At 37.2% G+C, this 24,583-nt stretch overlaps 1 protein-coding gene across 40 annotated transcripts in view; it reads right to left on the bottom strand.

The window, feature by feature from the left end:
- dlg1b (discs large MAGUK scaffold protein 1b) overlaps nt 1-24,583 on the bottom strand; it is a 133,017-nt gene that overhangs the window by 72,016 nt on the left and 36,418 nt on the right. For 26 of the 40 annotated variants that reach the window (XM_079877298.1, XM_079877306.1, XM_079877307.1 and 23 more), the window contains one exon: nt 3,995-4,162. In XM_079877298.1, the coding sequence (XP_079733424.1) occupies nt 3,995-4,162 (168 nt within the window). Of the gene's footprint in view, nt 1-504; nt 631-3,994; nt 4,163-17,958; nt 18,628-24,583 lie in introns of those variants that run through there. The other 14 variants (XM_079877324.1, XM_079877327.1, XM_079877292.1 and 11 more) reach the window with 4 other exon arrangements.

Here is a 24,583-nt window from a genome sequence, read left to right as displayed (position 1 = left end):
ACCAAGGCTTTAATTGGAATCTACAGCACGGAAAAACACTGGCCATGCGCTCTGGAAGCAAAGGTGCTTCCATGCATGACAGCATGCACCCACAGATGATGAATGCAACAGCAAAGCTATCGCTTCCACATTCATAGACAAACAACTGTTGCATTTGAAACAAGTTGCTATACAAGTTGATAATTTAACTAGAACCCACATATGTAGATTATAGCAGGCTCATGCACTAATCAAAATGAAATATTGCTTATACAAACAGGACGGACCAACGAGAGGCACTGTAATGTACCCTCTAGTGTCAGCATCAAGCCTGTCTGATAAAACGTATGTGACTCCTCATGAAACGATAAAAAGCTGTATCGACCAGCCACTCTCATCACACGGAGATGACCGACACCAGACCACACCACTGACAGCCATATGACAAACACAGAATTGGCAAGCCACAGATACTACATCAGAAGCACATAAAGATGCTCGCCAAGTCGGAGGGGTGACTGTTACCTGGACGGTCACAGGACTTTGAGGGTACGGGTTGGAGAGGGGAGTAGTAGGAGTAGTAGGAGACGGAGGACTCTCCTCGTTCATTACAGCGGATGGCCCATCGAAGATGCATTCCAGTGATTCAACCTACAGAGGGGCATTGAACTCATAGTATTACAATATAAGCTTGACTTCAAATTGCCTACAATTGCATCATCATGAGAAGAGGATAAAGAGAGGACAGACAATAGGACAAAATGAGGAGTAAGGATTTAGAGCTAGTGAGCTGCTCATCTAGTCATCGGTCTGGGGCATCACATGCATGTTTGAACGTCCTATGATACCCAAAAATGCAGTCCTAGCCTAGGCTAGGCAAGCTCACTAGGTTTTGAGACAAAGCCTAAGAGTCAGCAAACGGAGAGTGGTATCACAAGGACGCTTATGTTGATGGAACACAGACTGTATATAATCACCGGGATGGAAACATTAATCCCAAATGGCAACTATGAGGATCATGCAGACTGTTTTAATATACAAAGATACAAATGTATACAATAAAACTCAATGTAAAACAAATTCACATATGAAAAGACTCTTGGGATAGAATGTCAGTCTCAACCATGTCACTCCCACCTCCATGAACACATTCAGTAGCAAACGTATATAAATCATTGGTACATAATGACCAGTATCAGCAGTTTGAGACATGTACAACTGCAACGACTGCTATGTAACACAAGGTGGCAATAGAACCCACCACTGCGATGGATTGAACAACTAATCTCCAAAAGTTTCCCTCACAAAGTATCCTTGTCAAATTGTCATATGATAAATTACTGGGTCAATAGCATTTAAAAGTGTCCACAATAGAGAAAAAGGAATTTAAAAAAGAAGAAGTTCAAAACACATGTACCATATTCTTAGAAATGTACTCTTTGCATTTAAATTGGTTTTATTTATTTATTTTTAACTTTTATGCAATTATGAAGAAATGTTTAGATTTACTGATTTCTAACATGTACATTAGAAAGGTTAATATATATTTAAAGACCCCCTGTGGTGAAATCAAGTTTGTTTGTTTTTTACTGTTGTTTATATGTCTGTTGTGTTTTTAATATGCTTTAAGACAAACCATGACGCAAGGTTGTAGTTACAGTCAAGCTATTTTAAGGCATGAAGAATTTTTTTCCACAGGAAAAAAAACCATTTAAATATGTAATTTTGGTGATCAAAGATGAGTTTTAAGGGATTCAATTATTGACTACAGGGGGACTTTAAGCTTTCTGCATATTCCTGTACCTGTATATGTTCCAGCATCCCTGCAGGGAATAAAGCAGTTTGGAGAATGGATGGATGGATAGATTTCCCCTATTAAAACTATTGGTTTTTATTAAAGAACAGATTTCTGGAATACAGAATATTACTGTATGAATCACAAAATGAATTGTGGTCAATTTAAAATATTAAATTAAATAACCACTTGAATTAATTCAATATATCAATAAAAAAAACTTTTAAAACAAACAATTGTTTGTTTCATAATTACAGCAGAAATACAGGAAATATCTTAGTGTATATGGAGGGGCCTTAAAGTTATGAGGTTATGAGAAGTGGCAGGTGTGATTTCTCATGTGTGGTTTGTTGTGTGCATGCTTTTGGCTTAGGCTCTGATCAGGACTGAGGAGGAGCTTGCCATGGGGTCATAAATCTAAAGGCAGAAATGAGCGCTGGAGCACAACAGGCGCAGGACGAGTCCTAGTAAATGTTCACACAAACATATCACTTCCTGCCTCACAGTATATTCACCTTCTCTGGACAGAGTCACTCTACTGCCTTCCACTCAGGGCTGTAAAGGGCTGAGCAATTTCACATACATATTCAAAGAAGCCAACAATAAATGCACTGTGGCAAATATAAAATCAAATATAAAAGTCTTCCCCCCAACCAAATTCTGGCGTGATGTATGCCGATCTTCAAGCAGAAAGAATTACATGAAATATTTTGAATGATATCAATCCACAATCTAATGGAGCCACATAATGTTTGTTCATTTGGCCGGAGGAGAACTGGTCCCCTGACTGAGCCTGATTTCTCCTAAGGTTTTCTTCTCTATTCTGTCGCCAGATGGATTTTGGGTTCCTTTCCACTGTCACCTTTGGCTTGCCTAGTTGGGGACACTTAATATTCAGTAATATGGATTTGACTGAACACAGTATAGAACTAGGGCTGTCAAAATGGCTGAAAAACTCAATTAATTCTATTTTACACTATTAAATTTACCCAACCTTATATTGTTCAAAAAATGTAAATGAGTAACAAATTACATATCAGTATGTAATATAGACCACTTTTATCATGCTTTTTTTGGAGCTGAACAGCTCCATTCATTATTTTGCAAAAGAGTGACCAGAATTTTCTTCATAACTGAGAATTAAGTGTTGAGTAATTAATTCATGTTCGGAACCAGATTAGGGTGTGTAAATTATGTCAGAATTCTTACGATCGAATATTTAATCATTTTTATTTGTATGCTCATTTTAACCATACATTAAACATACAAAACAGCTAATACAGATTCATTTTAGTAATGCACCAAAATTTTAGCCACCGAAAAAGAGAAACTTTTCAAAATGGGAACCTGCCACCTTTCCTTTAGAAACTGAAACCATACTAAACTATTATATCAAGACATTTTTAAAGCATTTTAAATTCATGCAAAATGGCAAATCTGTGAATTTTCTGAGTAATAATGCAAAAAATATATGGTTGAATCATGAACTTTGAATCGATTCTTTGAACAAAAGAACTTAAGAAATTAACTGAACTTCTCACCTCTATTACTTTCATTGCCGCTGAAGTTTAAATCAGAAAAGCTATTATCTAATAGAATACATCTAAAAGCCACTCATCTAAAAACATTAAAGATGTGTCCCATGTTTTATGTATACCTGCAACAAACGCTAGTTAAGAGCAAGTAGCAAGGGGGGATACATGTCTTTGTGTCCATTGTGCCAGTCTTTCATATGCTTTAGCGGTGTGGTTGTCCAATCAATGTCCAATGAGCCTGTGGGCTCTGAAACCCCCTCTGTGTTATAAAGCACTTTGCACACTAATAATGAGAATCACATTGAACCAAGTGCATTGGTGGATTAAGAGCCAATCTAGCAAAATCATTCTATTTGCCCAACATTTTCTCATTCGGACCTCATTGTATGCTTTAGTCAAAGTTATTCGTTTTGATCGATTGTGGCAAAAAAAAAAAAAAAAAAACAGCTGAATGTACAAAAGCAGTAGCAGTAATATGGTTGTCCGGCTTTTTCTTGTAATAATGCAAGAAGGGGAAGCCATTCTAAAACCTAAAACGTGTGTTTGTGTTTTGTGTATGTAAAGAGTGAGGCACACACAGTTATAACTGCATGGCAGAATTTGGACAATGAGGTGATAGACAACATGGCACATGTTAAAACAGGTGAACTGATCAGGAAGTGTAGATTCCAAGACCAGGGCCTACCTTCATTGGGGAGATATGTGCATGTGCCACATAGCCATGGATGTTCTCAATCTGGGAAAGGTTCTTCTCGGCCACTTGGACCAGCTCTGGCCCAGGAGCCTCATCGGTGAACTGGGGCGAGCTTTGCTCCTGTGGAGATCCTGTGTCTTCGTCATGTTGTCTGTATTTCTGTAAAGAACAACAGTGACCAGTCAGAAAAGATGAATGCTTGAGAAGAGATTTGAGATCTTATTTTCCCTTTGAAAACTGCTTGGTTTGCATTGATAATGTAGTCACAAAAATACTATTTGAAAACTTCCTACAGAGGCAGAATTTTAAGCAATCGTAAGCACGCTTCTGAAATGAAGGTTGCTTTAAAAGGTAGGTAATTTAATTATGTAATGCCTCTGAAGACTATTTAGGCCTTGTCAGAGAAGCCAATCCCAAAATGTAATCCAAAATGCTGGACAAGAAAAATACAATTAGCTTCTTTATTTCAATACTGAGATTATTACTTATTTTACCCAATGTCTGAGTACACTATATCATTTTATGCTTATGTTAGCTTAGCAACATGCTGACGCCAACTTATTGAAAGAAATAGTCAAGTCTCTTTTTTAGGAGATTTGTGCGTGGAGTTTCTGCTTCAGCATTAAAAATCAGCCACTTATGAGGTTCTATGATTGTTAGGAAGTTGCCTTACAACACAGCTGTCTATGCAGGAACTAGACAGCAAGACATCTGTCTAGGTTCTGTAACAGAGCTAAGATATCCAGACATATCCAGACAATCAAAAATGTGAAATTAGGAGGATGATGAAAAAAAGACTGGCTTTAGGTGATTTTAGTAATCATGTAGTTGGTGCAAAGGGAATGAAAAAGGAATTTGGTTGCAGATACTTTAATCCTGAAATTTATGGAAATCCTTGACTGAAAGTAGAGATGCAGTGAAGTGTCTTGACTGGACTGTAGAGCAACAGTCAAAAGCATATAGTTTTAATGCAAAATGATTGAGTAAGTGATTTGTATTCCCTCACTTCAACATTACAAAATATACTTTTTAAGCGAGAGCTTAAGTATCATAAATGTTGTGAATAACTACAATTATCCACATTTGATTCTAGAAAAACAGAAGACTATCAACCAAAGACTATAAATGGTGCACTTCTATTACTTACGAATTTGAGAAACTGCAACGCGCAATATGGTTTACGTCCCACCTTCTAAGTCACAGCAGCTGCCGTTAGAAGACTAGAGAGACTTTAGGACTGCACATGTGTATTGGTGCTGCCTTGGTGGACAGTATACAAATGGCTGAGGGCGGAAATATGCTAATACGGGACAGTCCGTCAGTGGTCGTGGGCGGAGCATGAGCAATATGATGTCATTATATTAGAAAATCTAATATATTATATTAGAAAGTCATTATTAGAAAATCCAAACGGATTGATTATTAAGAGTGTTTAGGTTTTTTGAGGATTAAAAAAAAAAAAAAAAGGAGTGGATGGATTTTTTTCATTGTTTGGTGGTTGTGTCCACACACTGCAAAGATACATTTATATGCAAACACCATATAAAAGTGATGATCCCGATGACCCCTTTAATGTCAGATTTTGTTGCTGATTTGAAATATGTTATTTCATTGTGAGTTCGGAAAGCAGTTTTTGAAATTTCAGGATTCCGCTATTCAGACAGATAGGACTTGGTCTTGGATGTCCGAAATAGCTGCCGGGAGGCGTTCGGAGGCGTAGCAAATATGGCCGCCCAGTGCACAGACTTTCCTTGAAAGGGACTTTGCTATCAACCCATTCCCTTGCACTACAGTAGCGCTTTCACATGATGATGAATGGGTTCCCCTCCCTCTAAAATACATTCAGTGGAACATGCTTTCACACAAAACTGATGAGCTGTTTCCACACAGGCGGAGGATGGACACAGTTGCCATGGCAACAGGTTTATCAGATACTGACTACTTCTCACTATGAGTAAGCCTATGATTCAAGCAGCCTTATTTAAAGCCAACATAAGCCTCACTGGACTAGTTCAACCACTTAGCTTTATGAATTTGCATGGTGTATAATCAGTAGCTAGATTACAGGAAAGATCAATGGGGAATTCACACTGTAAAGTGCTTTGGTTTACTTACTTAAGGGAAATTATGTCCATCATTCACAATGTTTTAGAAAATATATTTAATGATGTTCAGGACAACCGAGACAACCATCTTACATGTCATTCTACATCTTAATCTATCTATCCATCAGACAGATGTCCTCATATTCTTTTAAGCATAATCAGTGTGCATACATCACTTTCTCCTTCAGTTAATGGTATTGTCAAAAGCTCAATTCCAAGTAGACACGATATGTGCGTGAATTGCCTACGCTACCTTTAAATATGTGTTGTCCATTTATTACAGTTACATATTTTAACTGAGATACAGTTACATATTTAACATAGACCTGAGTGAGTATCCAGAGATATACATGTATAATAACAAGCTGTTATAGAATAAAACAGGCTTTCAAACTGGAGTTGAAGGACCCCTATGGGGCTACAAGAGTGCACTAAGGGTTTCGCAGCAAGATATTTTAAAGTCTCCATGAAAAATCGCATTTAGAAGCATTCAAAATTTGCAGCTTCTCTCTACCTCCAATACGGATCTGTAAATTTGATGGCATCATTCTACACTTCTGCTTCTATTTAGATTTTCTGTCCAATCAAATGATCTCTAGAATCTGAAGTCTCCTGGCCCCTATGCTGGTCAATTCAATTGTTCACACATTTACTATTTTCTATATGGTTCATTTTGTGTAGGCCTATCTACAGTATACCTGATTTATCTCATATAGGATGCATTTGGTTAAGAATTAACGCTGTAGTAAAGCGTGCCGCTGATCATCTTCAGCTTCAGCGCATGCAGCTAAAACAACAATGCACGACTAATAACAACAATGATTGGGACTGTCATATTACATAACATTATAAAGAGAACACTATTGTAATAGAACGTTGTGAATTCATTGAGTTTAGTTGCCGTGTTTCAGCGCGTTGTTACAGTAGAGCGTATCCACAACAGCAGTTACACATTCTGAGCACACATCTGAGGCGGCATTGGTGACACGTTGTATTAATCGTTATATTTTATTATTAAATAATGAATTTAATTAAATGATCAATCGCATCTACTCATTTTAAAATCCCACTAGCCTTTTATTTAGACTAAAAAACCCTCATTCATTTGGTGAGGAACATTTGAATTTGAATTTGAATTTATTTTATTTGATCAGGGACAATGCACAAACAACATTAGTCTAAAAAAGAAGAGATGTCATGTGCCAGGTTATAGCAAAGAATGCTAATTTCCACCCGCAGTCCAAATTCATAAAATATATACAGAATAATACATGGAAGCATTACTTCACTCACATCATAAAAACACTCTCCACTTCAGGAATCTATCACTCATTCACTCACAGTTTACATAATTCATATCACAGTCATTCAGTGCGTACAGGTTTGCTTTGATAATAACCACTGTTTGGTCAGGCGTGTAAAAGTACTATAGTATGTGCATGAAATAATTTCGTTTGGAAGAGTGTTCCAAAGGCTCACTGCTTTATAAGAGAACGATTGTTGACCATATGTGGTTCTGCATCTTGAAACGCTGCACTCTCCTCTGGCTGTCGACCGTGTGCAGAGGCGGCCTTACCTATGTTTCACCCGTTTCAATTGAAACGGGCCCCGCCCTCCAAGGGGGCCCCCAACAGAACAGGAAAATCCCATTCATTTTCTCCCTAGGATAGGCTATTGATTTTCAGACATAATGTCTAAAGTGGTCTCCAACACGTCGCTCGCGAGAGTAGCTCGTGGCCTGATTGGAGATAGCTCGCCAAGGGCCGTTCACATATCGCGTCTTTTACGCGCTCAAGTTCATTATTTCAAATAATTGAAGCGACGCGCTCATTTTTTCCAGGCGCAACGAGTCAACATGAAGGATGGGGGTGAACCCAAACTACGGGTGTTTTTTTCTTCTCCGTAAATAAATCTTCTAGCAGAGCTACGCAAGCGTTTTTCGGTGGTGGAAATCCATTAGCTATTAAAACTTCTTTGTCGTTGTGGAGAGCGCATGGTTGCATAGCATAGCAACGACAGACGCCACGGTAAAAATCGGACCGAATTTTTACTATTAATAATAAAAGATAAGCTAATGTGCATTGTAAATGTCAGTATTTTGTCTTTTTTGAATCATTCTTTTTATAAAACTGATTTAAAGGCTGAAATATGCGAGGTTTATCTTTTTATAAAAACTTTTTTTGTCAAAACTTTATTTGAACTTGTACATGTTAGTAGATAACATGTTGCAAGACACTCCTTTCAAATTCGGCCATCATTTTTAATGTTACTATTTTAATGTTTATGTAACAAAAAGTGCATATTGATGGTAAGTTTATTTGTTATTTGCTGGTTTTCGACATAAAACTTGGTGAATTGATTTTATTGTGTAGTATTAGTACTTTTTGAACAGGATTATGTGATAACCATGCTCATTTTGGTCACTATAATCATGAAATTACATTTTCATACCATTTCATCTCTAGTTATGATGCACTATAAAATCAACAATAATTATGTGTTTTTACAGTATAATAATTTATATATATATATATATATATATATATATATATATATATATATATATATATATATATATATATATATATATATATATATATATATATATATATATAAATATATATATATATGTCAATTAAGGGTGACATATAGGCCTACAATAACTCTTTTAGGTAACGAATTGCTTTGTTCCTTTTTTGTAAGTTTTGGACAAAAGCGTCTTCTAAATATGTAAAATGTAATAATAATAATTATTATTATTATTATTATTTGTGTTTAACTAAACAGTAAATGAGTTCACTTAAGACAGTAATATGTTTGTCATAAAATAATTTATCAATGCTTTATTTTTATAGGCTATAACCTAACCTTTTACAGTTTTGGATAAAATAGGCCTACATTTTTGCATAATTTTTCGTTCATGAATTCATAAATTAAGCGTTCATAAATTATTTTATGATAAACATATTACTGTCTTAAGTGAACTCATTTATAGTTATAAACTCTAATAATAATAATAATAATAAAAATAATAATTATTACATTTTATAGGCTACATTAGAAGACGCTTTTGTTATTTTTGTTATTTAGTATTTTAGAATACTAAAGTGTTAAGATTATCACAAATAAACAAAAGATTTTGATGCACGCCATTCATATTAAATTGTATATTCACCCATACCCGCTAGACGCAGTTAAGACAATTTGATGTATTCCACTTAATACACAATAAAACAATATACTATAAGATTCGTTAACAACGTACCTCCTGGTGTTCTTCTAAAATGAGAGTGAGCCACAAATCCGTGAGTACATTTTACAAACCCGTGGGAACGGATTGTGAAAGCGTGAGCACGGTTTATGAATTTGTGGGTAGGCTACAGATTGCAAAACCTGAAGGCACTGTTTACAAATCTGAGAGCGCAGATTAAAAACTCATGGGCACGATTTGTTAAACCGAGGGAACAGTTTGAGAATTCGTGAGTACGGTTTATAAACTGGGCGCACGGATTGCAAAACCGTCGCCACGTATTTTTATTTTTTTTTATTATTTTTACTCACACAGGCGACTTCCCGGGCTCCGTAATACAAGTTGAGGGGATGTTTGAGCTGTTTTTTTTTTTTTTTTTTTAAGTCAGCCCAAACAGCTGAAAATATAGCTACTGCACAAATCAATTAAGTGATGTTGCCCTGCGTGAAAGGGCAAGGCTTATTCCAACGTAAAACGCTGTATAATTGTATATAGTTTTAATCAAATAAAGGTTGGATTATTTCTATGTTGAGCTGCCTGTTCATGAAGCTGAAAGTGCGCGTAATAAAATAATATGATGCAAACCAACAGGAATCCTTGCTTTTTCTGCTCTATTATGTTTACATTTTATGTGGGCAGGGCCCCATATTAGTTATTGAAACGGGCCCCCAGATGCTTAAGGCCGCCCCTGACCGTGTGGCTCTAGAAATTTTCTCCGAATTTAGTGTGACAAATTTTCTCAAAGGGGGAGCAGCGATATTATGGATAATTTTAAATAGAGCAGAAATTTGATTATATTTAATGAGGTTTTCAAAACTCAATATGTTATATTTACTTTGTACTTTACAATGATGGTACTGGCGAGGCTTTTTATCATGAATTTTTATTGCCCTTTTATATAACGATTCAAGTAATTTTAACGACGTTTTACATGCCTGAGACCAACTAGACATGCAATACAGAAGATGTGGGACAATCATAGTATTAAGGTATATATTTGAGGCTTCAGTAGTTAATGAATTTCTGATATGTTTATAGTTCATCAAATTAAATTTCAATTTATTACCAAGTTTTTTTATGTGACTTTTAAAACCAAGTTCGAATCAAGTATTAGACCTAAATATTTTATTTCATTTACATTTTTAATTTTTTGTCCATTAACTTGAATTTCTTGAGTTAGTTGTAATTTACGTTTATTTGAAAAAAACATTGGCGTTTTGAACTGCAGACCCTACCATGCTGTTGGCTATAAGCCACTGAAGTAGACACATACTGCAGTATTAAAACTATGATTAATCAAATAATTAATCGTTATTTTAAACGACAATTGATCATGGGAATTTGTGTAAACTGTCATTCCTAATAGTAACAGTTTCATATTAAATCTAAATTTTAAAATGATCAAAATGACTTCTTGTTTCAGTCGGAAATGCATCAAAGCATGAATAAAATCTGCGCTCATCAAGGCAATTCAATGTATTTTTAGGGCTGACAAACTTTAAATGTTAACTTAAGATATTAAATGTTTAATAGAATACTGTATGTAAATACTGCATCACATTGATTGAATTCTGATATTTTAACTGCTTTGAACAGAACAGAATGAACTGAGGGCACACACTAAGATCGTTAACTTCACACAAGACACCTACTTAACTTAATGAATGATTATGGAGACAAAGCACGAATTTCAAAAGGCGCTTTTGCACCCTTGAAGGGCACTTCAGAACGAGGACGCCATTTGTAGGGATGTTCCAAACGCCGGTGAATTGCTTCACGAAGTGAATAATCTAGGTATGGCGTGAGAGTTGAAGTTAATGTATAAACAGAATAATACAAGTTGTTTTGTATTGTTGTGATATAAAAGTATTACATTTTCGTCATGCATTTCATATTAAGTTTTAAAAAAGTGTCAGAGGTAAGAAATGTGTAAATTGCTTTGTTTAAGAGCAGATCGGGAACACACACACATCTAAAGCATATTTTAAAAACTTCATTATAAATGTACTATTAACAACAATAAGATATTCCTGTTGTCGTTGACTAACTTTTTCGTGTTAAAGTGAAGCTAATGAGGAAAATACGTGGTCTTGACTCTCATTGCTCCCTTCTCCTAGTGTGTTCCAATCGGTTTCATTATGACACACAAGTGCCTTGCTCCCAAACTGATGAAATGAGGCACACAGAAACACTATAGCTGAATAGAAACAGAACATACAAGTTAGCCCTAACGTTTAACAGTAATTAAAACTTAATGTGCCTGTAGAAATAAATTTGAACTGAGAGAACATGTTTCTCTTTATCATTTGTTTAAATCATTTGCTTTGGCTTCAGGACATTGAAATTGTAAGTCAATTATTTAATTTAAGAACATTATTTCACATTTTTATGCAACATTGTTTCTCTGTGTTTTCAGTCTTTATATTCTCATACAGTACAAAAAATTTTATGCATGGAAATATACTGTCTTTATAATTTAGGAAGGGGATCCTTGGCATCTAAGTTAGAAAGGACTTTATTGTATTTGTTCTGTAAACAGTACTTTTAAGATTACGGTAGTACATGTTCATAAAATCCAGTGAGGTAATATTTTAATAGTTTAACTGTAAATTACCTATATCACTATAAAGCAACATATTGAGTTATTTTGGATGGAAACAATCCCTCTAAACACTTTTCAACTACCTATAACTGGTGTGTTTTGTTGAACTGACAGCGAGTGATCGAATTACACAATACACTGAAACTAAGCCTTAATAAAAAGTCAAAGGTATCTAAATATGTAGCCATTTCTTTATCTGGCTGCAGTCTGGGATGTTTCGTGTTTCCCTAACAATACTGCCATGTTATGTAATCCTCTCTAAAAACCATAAATGGAAATGTCAGCAAGACCGGAATAAAGAATTGCTATCATTGAGATTGATTTGTAGGTGTTCGGTGTGTGGAGCATGTGGGAGGAAGCACATGATAGAAGACGAGAGCTCACAGTCTTCCCTCATGAGCACATGAGGAGGAGGGTCTCCTGGCAACCACGACCACTCACTATTGAGTCATGGTCCTTTGTGACTGAGGTAGGCAGCTCTCTAATCAATCTGGAGCTTTCCTGGGATACACCTGATACTTCACCACGGCAGACTGGAATCCAAACTGACTCCAATTTCCACCTCTGCATACTGTGCCAACGTTCACAGCTTCAAATGAGAACATACACACACACTGCAATAACCTGCTTAATGTGGCAATTTGTCAGTAAGATTAAATGTTTTACCCACAAGTTTAAATCTGATGTGAAGAAAAGTTTTGAATTACCATTTATTAACATGGCACTATCACTGCGGGACAAGTTTTGTGCCTGTGTTTAATACTTGGAACAAGGGGTTGTGCAATCAATAACCTCTCAAGTATGAGAAAACGTAATAGTGATGGTTGCCTTAGATAACACTCCTATATAAATAAATAAATAATAAATTTTTTTTTTTAAAAAGTCTGATCATGGACTGCTCACAGGGTCAGGTACAATGATGGCATTTATATACATAATGCAAATATTTATATATATATATATATATATATATATATATATATATATATATATATATATATAAAATAACAAGCCTATAAGCAAGTGTAAGCTCGCGCTCAATCGGCCCAAAGTCCGGCATCCGACCAGCGCGGAAGGTCTTTACGCGTTACTGTCTTTTCTCGTGGCAAAGTATTTTTGATTAAATGCAATACATTTTCTCATATGTATTCTCTTGTTATTTCATCTGACTCCACAAATGAAAAAGTTTTAATGATATCTGTGCATCATTAAATGTGAGCGAATGTTTGACTATTCTTTTGAACTCTTTAATGATAATAATGTCAAAGTCAGTTAGAATAATCAAATGTAACAATTTATTATGTCAGGTAAATGTATCATGCCAATTACATAATCAATTCAAAGATAATCAATACAAAACATCAAAAGCTCTGGATTAAAGAGAAGAGATGCGAACCCGACATTTAAGAAATACATGAGGCTGAGAGTCTCGGCCACTCTCAGCCTCACGGGCTAATCTGAGGTACAGAAAGGCCCTGAGTTTTAGTAGGCTTTCAAAATACTCCCTCATCTTGCTCATCTTCCAAGTGGACATTTCTCTGAACCTGGCATGAGAAAATGAAAATCTTGAGGTAAAATGAAATGATTTTGTTTTATGCTCCAGATATAAACTTTTCAAATAATATATTAATTTGACATTAAATGTGAAATTTTTTTAAAAGACTAGTATTTTCAAGTTGACTAGCAGGATAAATGATTTTTAAGAGCCGTTTTAAGATTTTAGGGTTTCTTAAAAATGTGTCAAAAGATTTCAGAAAGACATAGACAAAGAACTTAAGGATCTGTAGTTTCTTTTTCCTTGCATCATTTATAAGTTTGCAATCTCTGAAAAAAGTGAAGTTACAGTTAGTGTCAGAACTGGTTCACATGTGCCTCTGAGGTCTTGTCAAAATTACACTGTCAACATCCCACTCACTAGAACATAAGCTTATCCTTAAGGATTAGGATGAAATACTCTAGTAAACAGACTCTTCTTTTCTCCTTATTAATACAGGGAAGCATCCAGTGCAGGAACAATAAGGGGGCAGATTGGATCCATTTGAACCTGGATGATGTAAAACTTAAATTCACATATCTGTGAATGCCTTTTCATATTCTGCTAATAAAAAATAAATACCACTATAAACACACATAACCAGGAGCTACAATTAAATATACATGTTTGAATGTATAATTTCTTGTAACAATTGCATAATGAGCCTAAGCTCCACATCTGTCTAAAGGCATTAACCAGCAAGATAAGTGCTGTCCTACTGTTATTACAGGGTGACCGAATGGTAATGCTTTACATCGCCTGTAACTAAATCCTCACACAACCCATTGGCTCCAGTGCTAGAGGACAATCATCAGAAACAGTTCTAACAACAAAAACTGGGGTGACATGACATGGCATTTGGGCAATTATCCCATCTGTGTGATCAGATGCTAAAACTGAGCTGGCAATCCAGTGAGCAGAATAAGCTCCTCCGCTCAGCCACTACTCTTTCAAATCAAACAAGGCCTTTTAAAGGCAAAGATTGCAAGGAGAACTTTGCAAGCAGTAGACCAGAGAAGCTGGTGAAAAGCGTACGTGCACCTCTAACTTAACTGTGTTAACGTGGTGAGGTGTTGCGCTGCTCACAAATTGGGATATATAGCCTGACTTATCATTAAATCAATGGAGCGTGGCAGAAACAGAGAGCAAAAGAGAAAGGAAGCCTACCAAAGCCATCATAACCTCCCATGTTTGTTAAGAAACTAAAAATAGAAGCTGTATATTCAGCAGGCGTGTTCTGGAACAAAAGGACGATTGACTAAGAAATTAGTATTTACACAAGCAGCAGTCCAACAGCCAGCATAGGCTCCCTCATACATCACTGTCACACTGCTGTTTTCCCCTCTAGTTTAATCAGAGAAATGCTTTGAGTCATTTTAAACAGTCATTACTTACATATTACACCTAAAAACATCGTTTCCATGTTTGACTTGAACCAAAAGAATATTTACAAGTACTTAAAGGAGAACTCCGGTCAATTTTAACATTGAGCTCATTTTTTTGTCAATTTGGAGTGCTGTCAATACAGAGAACAACGACAAAAATCGGTGTTGCCTACACCGTGTTATCCTCTTTTTAAAATTTGCACCCTGTTGACTTCAATGGGGCAAGTTTTAAACCTGCTTTTAGCCTCTTAACATCCTTGATGTGTCATTACAAGTGCACAGGTCATGTGAGTGATTCCTTCAGAGTGAACACGAGTGAATCTGACTGCAGTAGATGTGAAAGAAATGGATAAAAATTATGTTATTTAAGCCAGCGCAAATACCTGTATTTACATCCTGTTTTCGGTCGAAGTCCACAGTAGTCGATTGTCGAGTTCACGCGCATAGGTTTAGTTACCTATGATCACGCGCGTGAACTCGACAATCGACTATTGACAGCACTCCAAATTGACAAAAAAATGAGCTCAATGTTAAAATTGACCGGAGTTCTCCTTTAAATTCTCCAAGTGAGAATGTCTAAGCACTTCTGATCATCTGTAGGTTAATCATATTGGCTGACATGCTACACATCTCATACAGGGCTCAAGACTGCAACTTATTTTCTAGTCGGTGCGGGTAAATTTTGTTAGAGGTCACACTGGTGTCACCACTACGTTGCCCAACTGATAAGCTCCATCGTTTCTGTTGCATATGAAAAACATCAAATGACAAACGAAACGAAAGCATAACGAAACCGCACTTCTTGTTTGAGCTGCGCAGTGCGGACTGTTTGTCAGCTCGGATTAATAATAGACAGCGTAGCGTGACCTCTGAACAGGTTTACTCGCAGGCCTATCTTTGGTCACGAGACAACCATCACTACACAGCGCTGGGAGATCCAGTGAGAATGCGCTTGAATTCGGCACAGTATTAACATCGCTGTGATATCTAGTAAGAAGCATCAGCGCAGAATTCTCTGTTATAAGCCATATCAGATCAAACAGCACTGATTTGGAAACCAGGAGAAACATTGTGCCATGAATGAACAAGTTAAAGAAGGCTTTCCAGTCCACAAATCACCAACATTCACCATGGATTTGATGAAGTAACGCTAACTGTAACCATGGTATTGTGGCAGAAATAGTCAAATGTTTTTACATTATTCATTTAAGGGTTCGAACAACCTTTTGAGAGTTTTCAAGTGCTTCACAATTTTTCCAGCACTTTAAAGCTCTAAATACTATCCAATTTAAATGTTAATGTTATGACAAAAATTTAAATACATAAAATAAAAAGTTGTTTTTTACATGTTACTGTTGTACAATGTTAATAAAAGTAAATTTGATCTCTATCTCAATTTCAAAGAAATAGACATATTAGTAACTGCAATTATTGATGCAAAACAATATAAATTGTATGATTAAATTAACTTTATGATTAAAAATCCCCCGACCCTGACCAAATCAGGTCCTGGTGGAGAACTTAGTGGCACCGTGCTACTGCTCTCAAATGTCAGTCTGAAGTCCTGTCATATGTATGGTTCAGCACTGTTTTTAAATTACAATTTAGAAATTTCAGGAATGGCTGAGATTGAAACAATTTTGGCCTGGTCAGTTTAATTATGAATAGGTTCTTGTAATAAAAGTTCACAATAATCTTGTAGTAATTTTGAGGTTTGCCCCTCAAGAATTCACAATTTTTTAACAATTGACAACAAATTCCAATTGAATGTCAATCACGAGCAGAGCAGATGGAATGTAATCCTATGGGCTGTGCATCAAGGATTTGAGAAGTTAATGCCATGGTCCGAGGTGGCATAAGACGCCATACGGCACCATACAGGCAGTAATCATGCCAGAGGCCAAAGGGCACTAGTTAAACACTGCCTATCCCAATGACTTCTGACGGTTTATTGAGTGACTGAGGACTTTATCATTTGAATTCATTGTGTCTTCATAGGCTTGAGAGTAAAAAATAATGAGAACATTGATTAGTGACAGTAATCAAAGTCAATTCACCACAAACAATCAGTCACTTTTACAAAACTATTTGTTACCTACAATTTCATGATCACGCTGTACTGAATGATTCAGTATAAAAATCTAGATGTTTCATACATGAGACTCTGTAAGAGTTTGATCAGGAGTTTATTGTGCTCTGGTAATGCCAGAGCTAACGCATTACTGTGACACTCATTAGGCACAAGCAGGCTTTACCCCGAGCTAACACAATGAAATGTGTGCAATCTTCATCAGTGTAGAGAGAGTTATTACTGGAGAGCAGAGTGTTAACTATAGTCAGAGCAGAGATAAGCCAATGGCTGATTAAAAGAGAAAGCTGTGGATAGAGGAAAGGCACCCCTGACTTATGCACTGATCCTTCTAAACATGCTGCTAGTTAACATAAAACACATTCTGAAAGTTGATATGTCGTGTGACATGGTACATTCTAACTAAAACTATTTTAAACAAAATTTGATTGTTTTATTTATTTATATGCATTCAGGTTTTATAACTCAGGTTAATATACATTGGTGAGTACAAAAATGTATACATGTATGTAACGTATAAGAGCTGTCGGCTCACAAGGACCCAGGTCCAACTTCGGTCATGCCCTGATCCCACTTCTCCAACTTTTATTTCTATATGCAACTATCCTATAAATAAAAGCAAATGCCAAAAATAAATAACCAAAACAAAATCTAAAAGAAAGAACCTAATATTTGTACTTTCTCTTATACATTCATATATATTTCATATAAAGTCCATGGACATGTTTTGTGTCAGCTCTCCATGGGAATATCTCTACTTTGGTGTATGCTGGATCTTTAAGACAACACTTATCTCACCAAGTTGATTGTATGTGCCTTAGAGATCAGACTTTCTCTCCCTTGATTTTTCTGGCTGCTGTATAGAATAAAATGTTGGCAGCAACACTTGGCTACACCTGGATGCACATGCTGGACAGATTCTCACAGTCTGTCCTCTATCTCTACCATAAAGCAAACCTGAGAAACAGAGCAGAGAGCTCCGCCACCCACCTTGCATCCAAACATGAGCGAGATGGTGCTATTCGTACAGGCCACTTTGCAATGGCACAGCATGGGCGAGAAACAGTCCAACTTCTTGATGCTGGGCGACATTTTCTCGCTGCTATGGCAGCTGAGCCGCTCGGCCAGCGAAGAGCCAGAAACTCGCCTCCGCAAGCGACACTTGCTCCTGCCTCTCCGGCCACCTCCTGCTCCACCACCTCCCCCCGCACCGCCTCCTCCTCCTGCCCCTCCACTGCTGCTGCTGCTGCCCGCTCTCACCATCCACCCTCATTCCTCGTCTCACTCCATCACGCCAGGGAAGGGACAGCCAGTCTGCTTCCTTCATCCAGCGAGTTTTCCACACGCCCCCCTCTCCGTCACCACTGGTTTCCGCTGTCACTCAGTGCCTTTCTTCTTCTGCTTCACTTGCTTGCAATGAAGAATCTGTCCCTGCACCTTCTTACCGGTCTTACCGTCCACCTCCTTTTTTGACCAGCGACCTCACGGCTGTCAGTCACAGAGTAGATGTTTACACAAAGGCCTCGCTGGAGCCATGCCGTGTGCGAGAGAGTGCGTGCATGCGTGAAGTACAGCTTTCAGGTTTTCTGGTTAAATCTTCTCCATCACACAAGACACCAGACAAGCACCTCTTTCCCAACAGAGAGGTGGAGAACGCCACAGTGAACACAACGCAGTGAGTTGTGAAGAGAATGAGGGGAAGAGGAGGAGAGATGTGAGGGGAGGGAGGGGAGGGTAAAGCTGTTGTAGAGCGTGGGGTTTGTCACATGGGCTCCGTCAGACAGGAGTTGGGTTGAGTCTCTCTCTGTCTCATCCTCAGCGTGGGTGCTCTACGTCACCCGATACATTGAGGGGAAGGAAAAAAGCTAAAGCAGTTACCAGTGAGATAGAGGAACAGCAAATGAACATCCTCGGGGAGCACAGCTTCACATGGCGGAGGAGGAGCAATAATGGAGAGACTTCCTGCACGTTTACACGGAGGAGAGAAAAGGGGCAGGGGGAGGGGAAGCTCGGAGACTGGCCAATAAGACGACAGAATGTCATTGGCAGCTGACTGGACAGTCTGGCTGTGACCTTCTGAGAATGGTGCCATTTCTTGAAGGAATGGAGAAAGTGGTCCATGACAGGGTCACTCAGAGAACCTCTTAAGCTTTACTCTATTCTTATTTTTCCTATTGTATAAGGTTTGATTATGATGTCCGTGGAACGGTCAGACAGGACAAACCGCTCGGGTCATTGGCCAAAAAGGGGCAGTAACATGGGGGAGGGTCTGCAATGACAAAGATCAGGCTTTGACTTTGCTTTAGGAACATTTTAAATCAGCAGTCAAGCTAAGAGGGATGTAGCAAAATACTGCCATACACACTAATCCAATCCTTACAGCTAATGAGATCATGTTCGTAAGCAACGTGCGCATACATGTGCTATGATCTGTCAGCGCAGATATCCTAGACTAAATTCAAAGCAAAACAATATTGTAATAAACAACAACACAATTTGTTGTGCCATCTTATTGGTTTCCCTAAGATATTTCAGTTTCTTCTCTCATGTGCATTTACATATTGTGCAAATGTCAAAGGGCTTCAAGTCAATAGTACCAAAAGTGTAAATTACTCCTATTTTACATTATTTTGGTTGTCGGTGTTCCTCACTGTCCAAGTGTGACTCAGATCCTGCCGTTCTCTTTATGTTCTCTTGGAGAGTTGTGTCATTTTCCCCCCATTATTATGGCATATTCCAAATTGCAGCTTAATTTAGTACTGGCAGCTACAAAAAACAAGAAATAAAATTTACTTAATTTTTATTTGACAAGTTTTTGTACGAATATTTTTTAAGTAAATTTCACACACATATTTTTTAAGTAAATTTCTCATATGGAATTAAGTAAACTCTATTTAACTAAGTTAAGTGAAAGTAACAAAGAAAATAAGTAATTTTAACTTGCTAGTAAAAGGTTGAGTAATATCTATTTAGTTGAAGTTTCCTCTGCAATACATTTCACTCACTGAATTAAACCACATATGTATATGCTATATGCTTTACTTAGAAACATCAGTGTGAGACACCATATCTACAATTCAGCAGTTACCCATTATGTGAACGCAGAGACCATACTTGGTAGACAATACACAATGACGGTAACATTTGATGGATCGTTTTTGTGTTTGAATGTGTCATTCTGAGTAGAAAATTAAATCCAAATGTCACAAAATCGCAAGTTACTAATCCTAACAACAAAAGATAATGATAGGGTAAATGATAAAACAGTGTAAATACAGCTGTAAAACAGTGTAAAATCAACCTCATTAATTATTCAAGGCCCAGTGCATGATGGGAACTCCAGTATCAGAAAAGTTGAGCAATTTTACTTAATTTTATAACGTTGATATTTACGCTTTCATTTCTACATGCTTGAATCGAGTACTAATATAGAATTAACTTTTTTTTATTTTAATTCTTGCCTGAACTAACTTTTTCATGTAAATTACATTTTTTTCTGTAGTATTTACTTCACCACAAAATCATTTTTATCAGTGTAGAGCTCCACAACTGCTAATAAGCAGATAGCAGAGAGTCTATCAACCTGATCTGAGAAAGTTTGAAAATTAAAAAAATTTCATCTGTGGCACTTAACAATTTATCAATTTCTTTGAGTATATTTAAAAAAAAAAAGTACCACCTGTATTGATTGAAAAAGCAACATCTAAACCCCTGGAACAAGAGCTTGTATTCCGATTCTGAACTGACCAAATTATACATTTATTCGGGTAGCTGGGGTGGCTAAACGCTACTCATAATTTTAGCTATGAATCAGAGTAAAGCTGGGTATTGCATGTACAGTTATTTTTCTTAAAGGGATAGTTCACTTTGAAATAAAATTTTGGTATGTTTTAGTTTACCTCAAGGGCATCCAAGATGTAGGTGTCTTTTTTTTCCGCAGTAGTTTCAATTTTGATATTTTTAGGTCAAACCGTTCTTGTCTGTCAGTCATTTCATGCAGGTCTATGGATACTGACTCAAAGAGCATGCACAAAGTCCAAATTAAAACAATTCCCCATCGTCCAAATTAAACAATTCCCCATCGTAAGTACACATTGATGGCCTAAGACACGAAACGAGCGGTTTGTGTGAGAAAACGAACAGTATTTATATCGTTTTTAGCTCTTATAACACAGCCGCGTTCAAATGATCTGAGGGCTCGGGCGGGTATAGATATATACACTAGACGTCGCCTTGGCTACTGCAGTTCATTGGAACGAAACCGTAGCCAAGCGACATCTAGTGTATATATCTATACCCGTCCGCGGGCGGGTATAGATATATACACTAGATGTCGCCTTCGCTACTACAGTTCATTGGAACGAAACCGTAGCCAAGGCGACGTCTAGTGTATATATCTATACCCGCCCGAGCCCTCAGATCATTTGGACGCGGCTGTGTTATAAGAGCTAAAAACGATATAAATACTGTTCGTTTTCTCACACAAACCGCTCGTTTCGTGTCTTAGGCCATCAATGTGTACTTACGATGGGGAATTGTTTAATTTGGACGATGGGGAATTGTTTTAATTTGGACTCTGTGCATGCTCTTTGAGACAGTATCCATAGACCTGCATGAAATGACTGACAGACAAGAACGGTTTGACCTAAAAATATCAAAATTGAAACTACTGCGGAAAAAAAGACACCTACATCTTGGATGCCCTTGAGGTAAGCTAAAACATACCAAAATTTTATTTAAAAGTGAACTATCCCTTTAAAAGAACATTTGGGCTGTTACTGTGGTCAAGATTGTTCAGACTGTTCCCGGGGGGTCTGCTTCATTGCAAACAATTACATAAAATAATTTCCTTCTAATGAGCATGCAAGTACTTCCTGAGAAACATAATTTAGCACAATTCTCACCACCAGCCCAACAATGAGACACAACAAGCTTGATAATTAAACTTTTATTCAAAGCCATTTATTTTTAATCAAGTTCTTTTTTGAGTAAAGGTGAGTAATATCACCAACCTAATCAAGGATTTGTCATAATTGCAAACCTCTTTGGGAAGCCTGAAATAAATGCGCACAGCTCCACCCTGTGGACTAGATCTATAGCTCATGGATCTAATGCTATGAGTTTGTGCTTGCATACTCTACTATTATCTCTATTTCACAAAGGTGAGCATGTTTTATCAGTTGACACAAAAGATTCTAACTAAGAGGAAAAAGTAGTTGATCTGCTCTACTTTGATTGCTGTTAGAAACATGCAAGTACATTATGTACAACCACCTTCAGAAGACGCTGGACAAGCCTTTCTTCACGTCAATTAATTTTATACATTGATTTGGGCGTTTCAGTATGTAATGCCATATAAAACCAGGAGAGGGAAGCAAATGAATACAAAAGCCTTACCTAAAGTGTCCAGTGACCAAACTAACCAGCAGTTTAGAAATGTAATCCAGCAGATCATTCATACTGATAACGCTCTCACTGTATCTTAGGGTAGAAGATTTCTCTGTCTTGTTTCCCTGTAATTTGATGGTGTCAAGCATGCTGTGCTTAAGCAGAAAATCTTGGCAGATTCGAAAAGGGGGCGGGTGTAAACGTTTTATATGTGAAGAATTTAAATTATAACCTCAAAGCAATCAAACAAGTTCAGAAAAAGTGGACTGTGTGTTTCTTTGGAGCATGACAGTTACAAACAGAATTAGAAGTCTTGCTTGTGTGATGTTGCTTAACTATTTTATACATATTAAGGAAAGAACCCATTCAGGGGCAATTCTGCAATTGTGGTCGCATTTTGTTTTTATTTTGGTGACATTTTTACCCCATGAAATGTAATATTTTCAGTTTATTTACCAGAAAACAAACAACAGAAGCTTAACAAACAAAAGCAGTTAACCTGTTTCACAAAAATAATTACAAACTCTGAAGTGTTGTACATCGCACATAACTTTTTTACTCTTGCTCTGTTGACTGAAGGCATGAAAACTAGCTGATCACAGCTGGAATTAATCAACAACTCCCAAAATGCATCTACACTGCACAACAGGAGTTTAGTCTAAATATTTTTTCAGTCACACGCAGTAATTTTTAGTCAAATGCATCTGAAATGGGCACAATGTAGAGACCCGACTTAAGAACGCTTTTCCAAGCATGATGATGAACAGTTCCAGTTGCATTCCCATCTGAGCATGGTTCAGTAACGGTTCAATTACAAACCGGCCCCAGCCCGGATGACAAGATCATCCTCCAAAGTGCAACTCGCCAGCTCGTGTGTCACTGAGGTAATGCACGTTCTAATCCTGAATTTGTATCACCACAGTGGAAAAAGCAGCGTAGATATGCCAACTAGCCAAGAACAAAATGATTTCACTACTACAACCGTCCGGGCAATGGTCAAAAAGAGTTTATGCCACAAATGATTTTTTAATCACAAGAAATTCTCTTTGCCAACCCTGCTTTTTTCATTTTGAGGATGGTTTAGAGTGAATAAGCAATCAATTCTTTCTAATTTTAAACTGGTAAAGCATATACACACAAAGAACCGCTATGATCCCCAGACCGTGGGGCACGTGGGGCAACAAATCCCATGACTGTTCTCACAATGAATCTGTTTGTGAGCAGATCTGAGAGCAGTAAAGACATTTAAGTAGTCTCTGTGGAGGTGCCAGCATCTGCACTGAACAGGTCTCATGAGAGGAGTCGTCCATCCCATTCAAACTCCCATGATACACACACCACTTCTCTGGCAAACAAAGCAAAGGAAAGCTTCCCCCTCTCCAGTTCATTTTGTTCATAATGAAGGATACCGGTTTTGTGTGATTTAGACTAAATGGGATGGAGAGTGACATCACAGCTCCCGAATTATATTTGTTGTATCTGGGGAAGGAAAATAGTTACAGTGTTTGTTTTAACGGCACAAACAGAGCACAAAACGAATGGCACCGGTTTCGAGCGATTTGAACAACGTGAGGTGGAAAAGTGATGTCACATCACGCAATCAAAAAACTAATGTTCAACAAACCAGCACAAATGTTTGTTTTTGCGGCAAACTTATTTTTTTTCACAAATATATGGTTTGACCTGAAGAAGGACAGACGCAGGTAATCTCTCGCGCTCAGTCGATCTCTCGCTCTCACTCACTGTCTGTTTAGGCTTGTTTAGTGCAAACCTACAGAGCCTCTGTACAAATAACAATGGTACACAGTCTTAAGTAAAAAAGCCAGTTGGTGGAATTGTTATCATTATTCATTTATTTAACATTCAATACATGCTTGAAGTGAAAAACAAGAAGGGCATAGCCTTATGCGGTTGCTTTCATTCCTCTGCGGTTGGCTTGTCAGTATTGCAGTACTACAATATTGCAGTTATCGTGAAAGCCCCATTTGTAATGTTACATTACACTGCTAAAAATAATTTAGTATCCTTGTCTTGATTTAGAATCACTGACAAAATGTTTTTAAAAACATGCAAATCATACAGTTTCCTTTAACAACGAGAGGACCAAAGAAAATAAAAGTGGACAGTGAGTGCAGAGTTTTTAATGAAGAGTGGACTGCTAAATATTTTCTCACCGAAGTCCGATCAAAGGCAGTATGTCTTATTTGCCAAAAAACCTTTGTGGTTT

This window comes from Squalius cephalus, assembly GCF_949319135.1.
Source record: "Squalius cephalus genome assembly, chromosome: 7".
Taxonomy (NCBI): domain Eukaryota; kingdom Metazoa; phylum Chordata; class Actinopteri; order Cypriniformes; family Leuciscidae; genus Squalius; species Squalius cephalus.
Note: the sequence above shows the minus strand (reverse complement) of the source record. Positions and strands in the feature narration are given on the sequence as shown.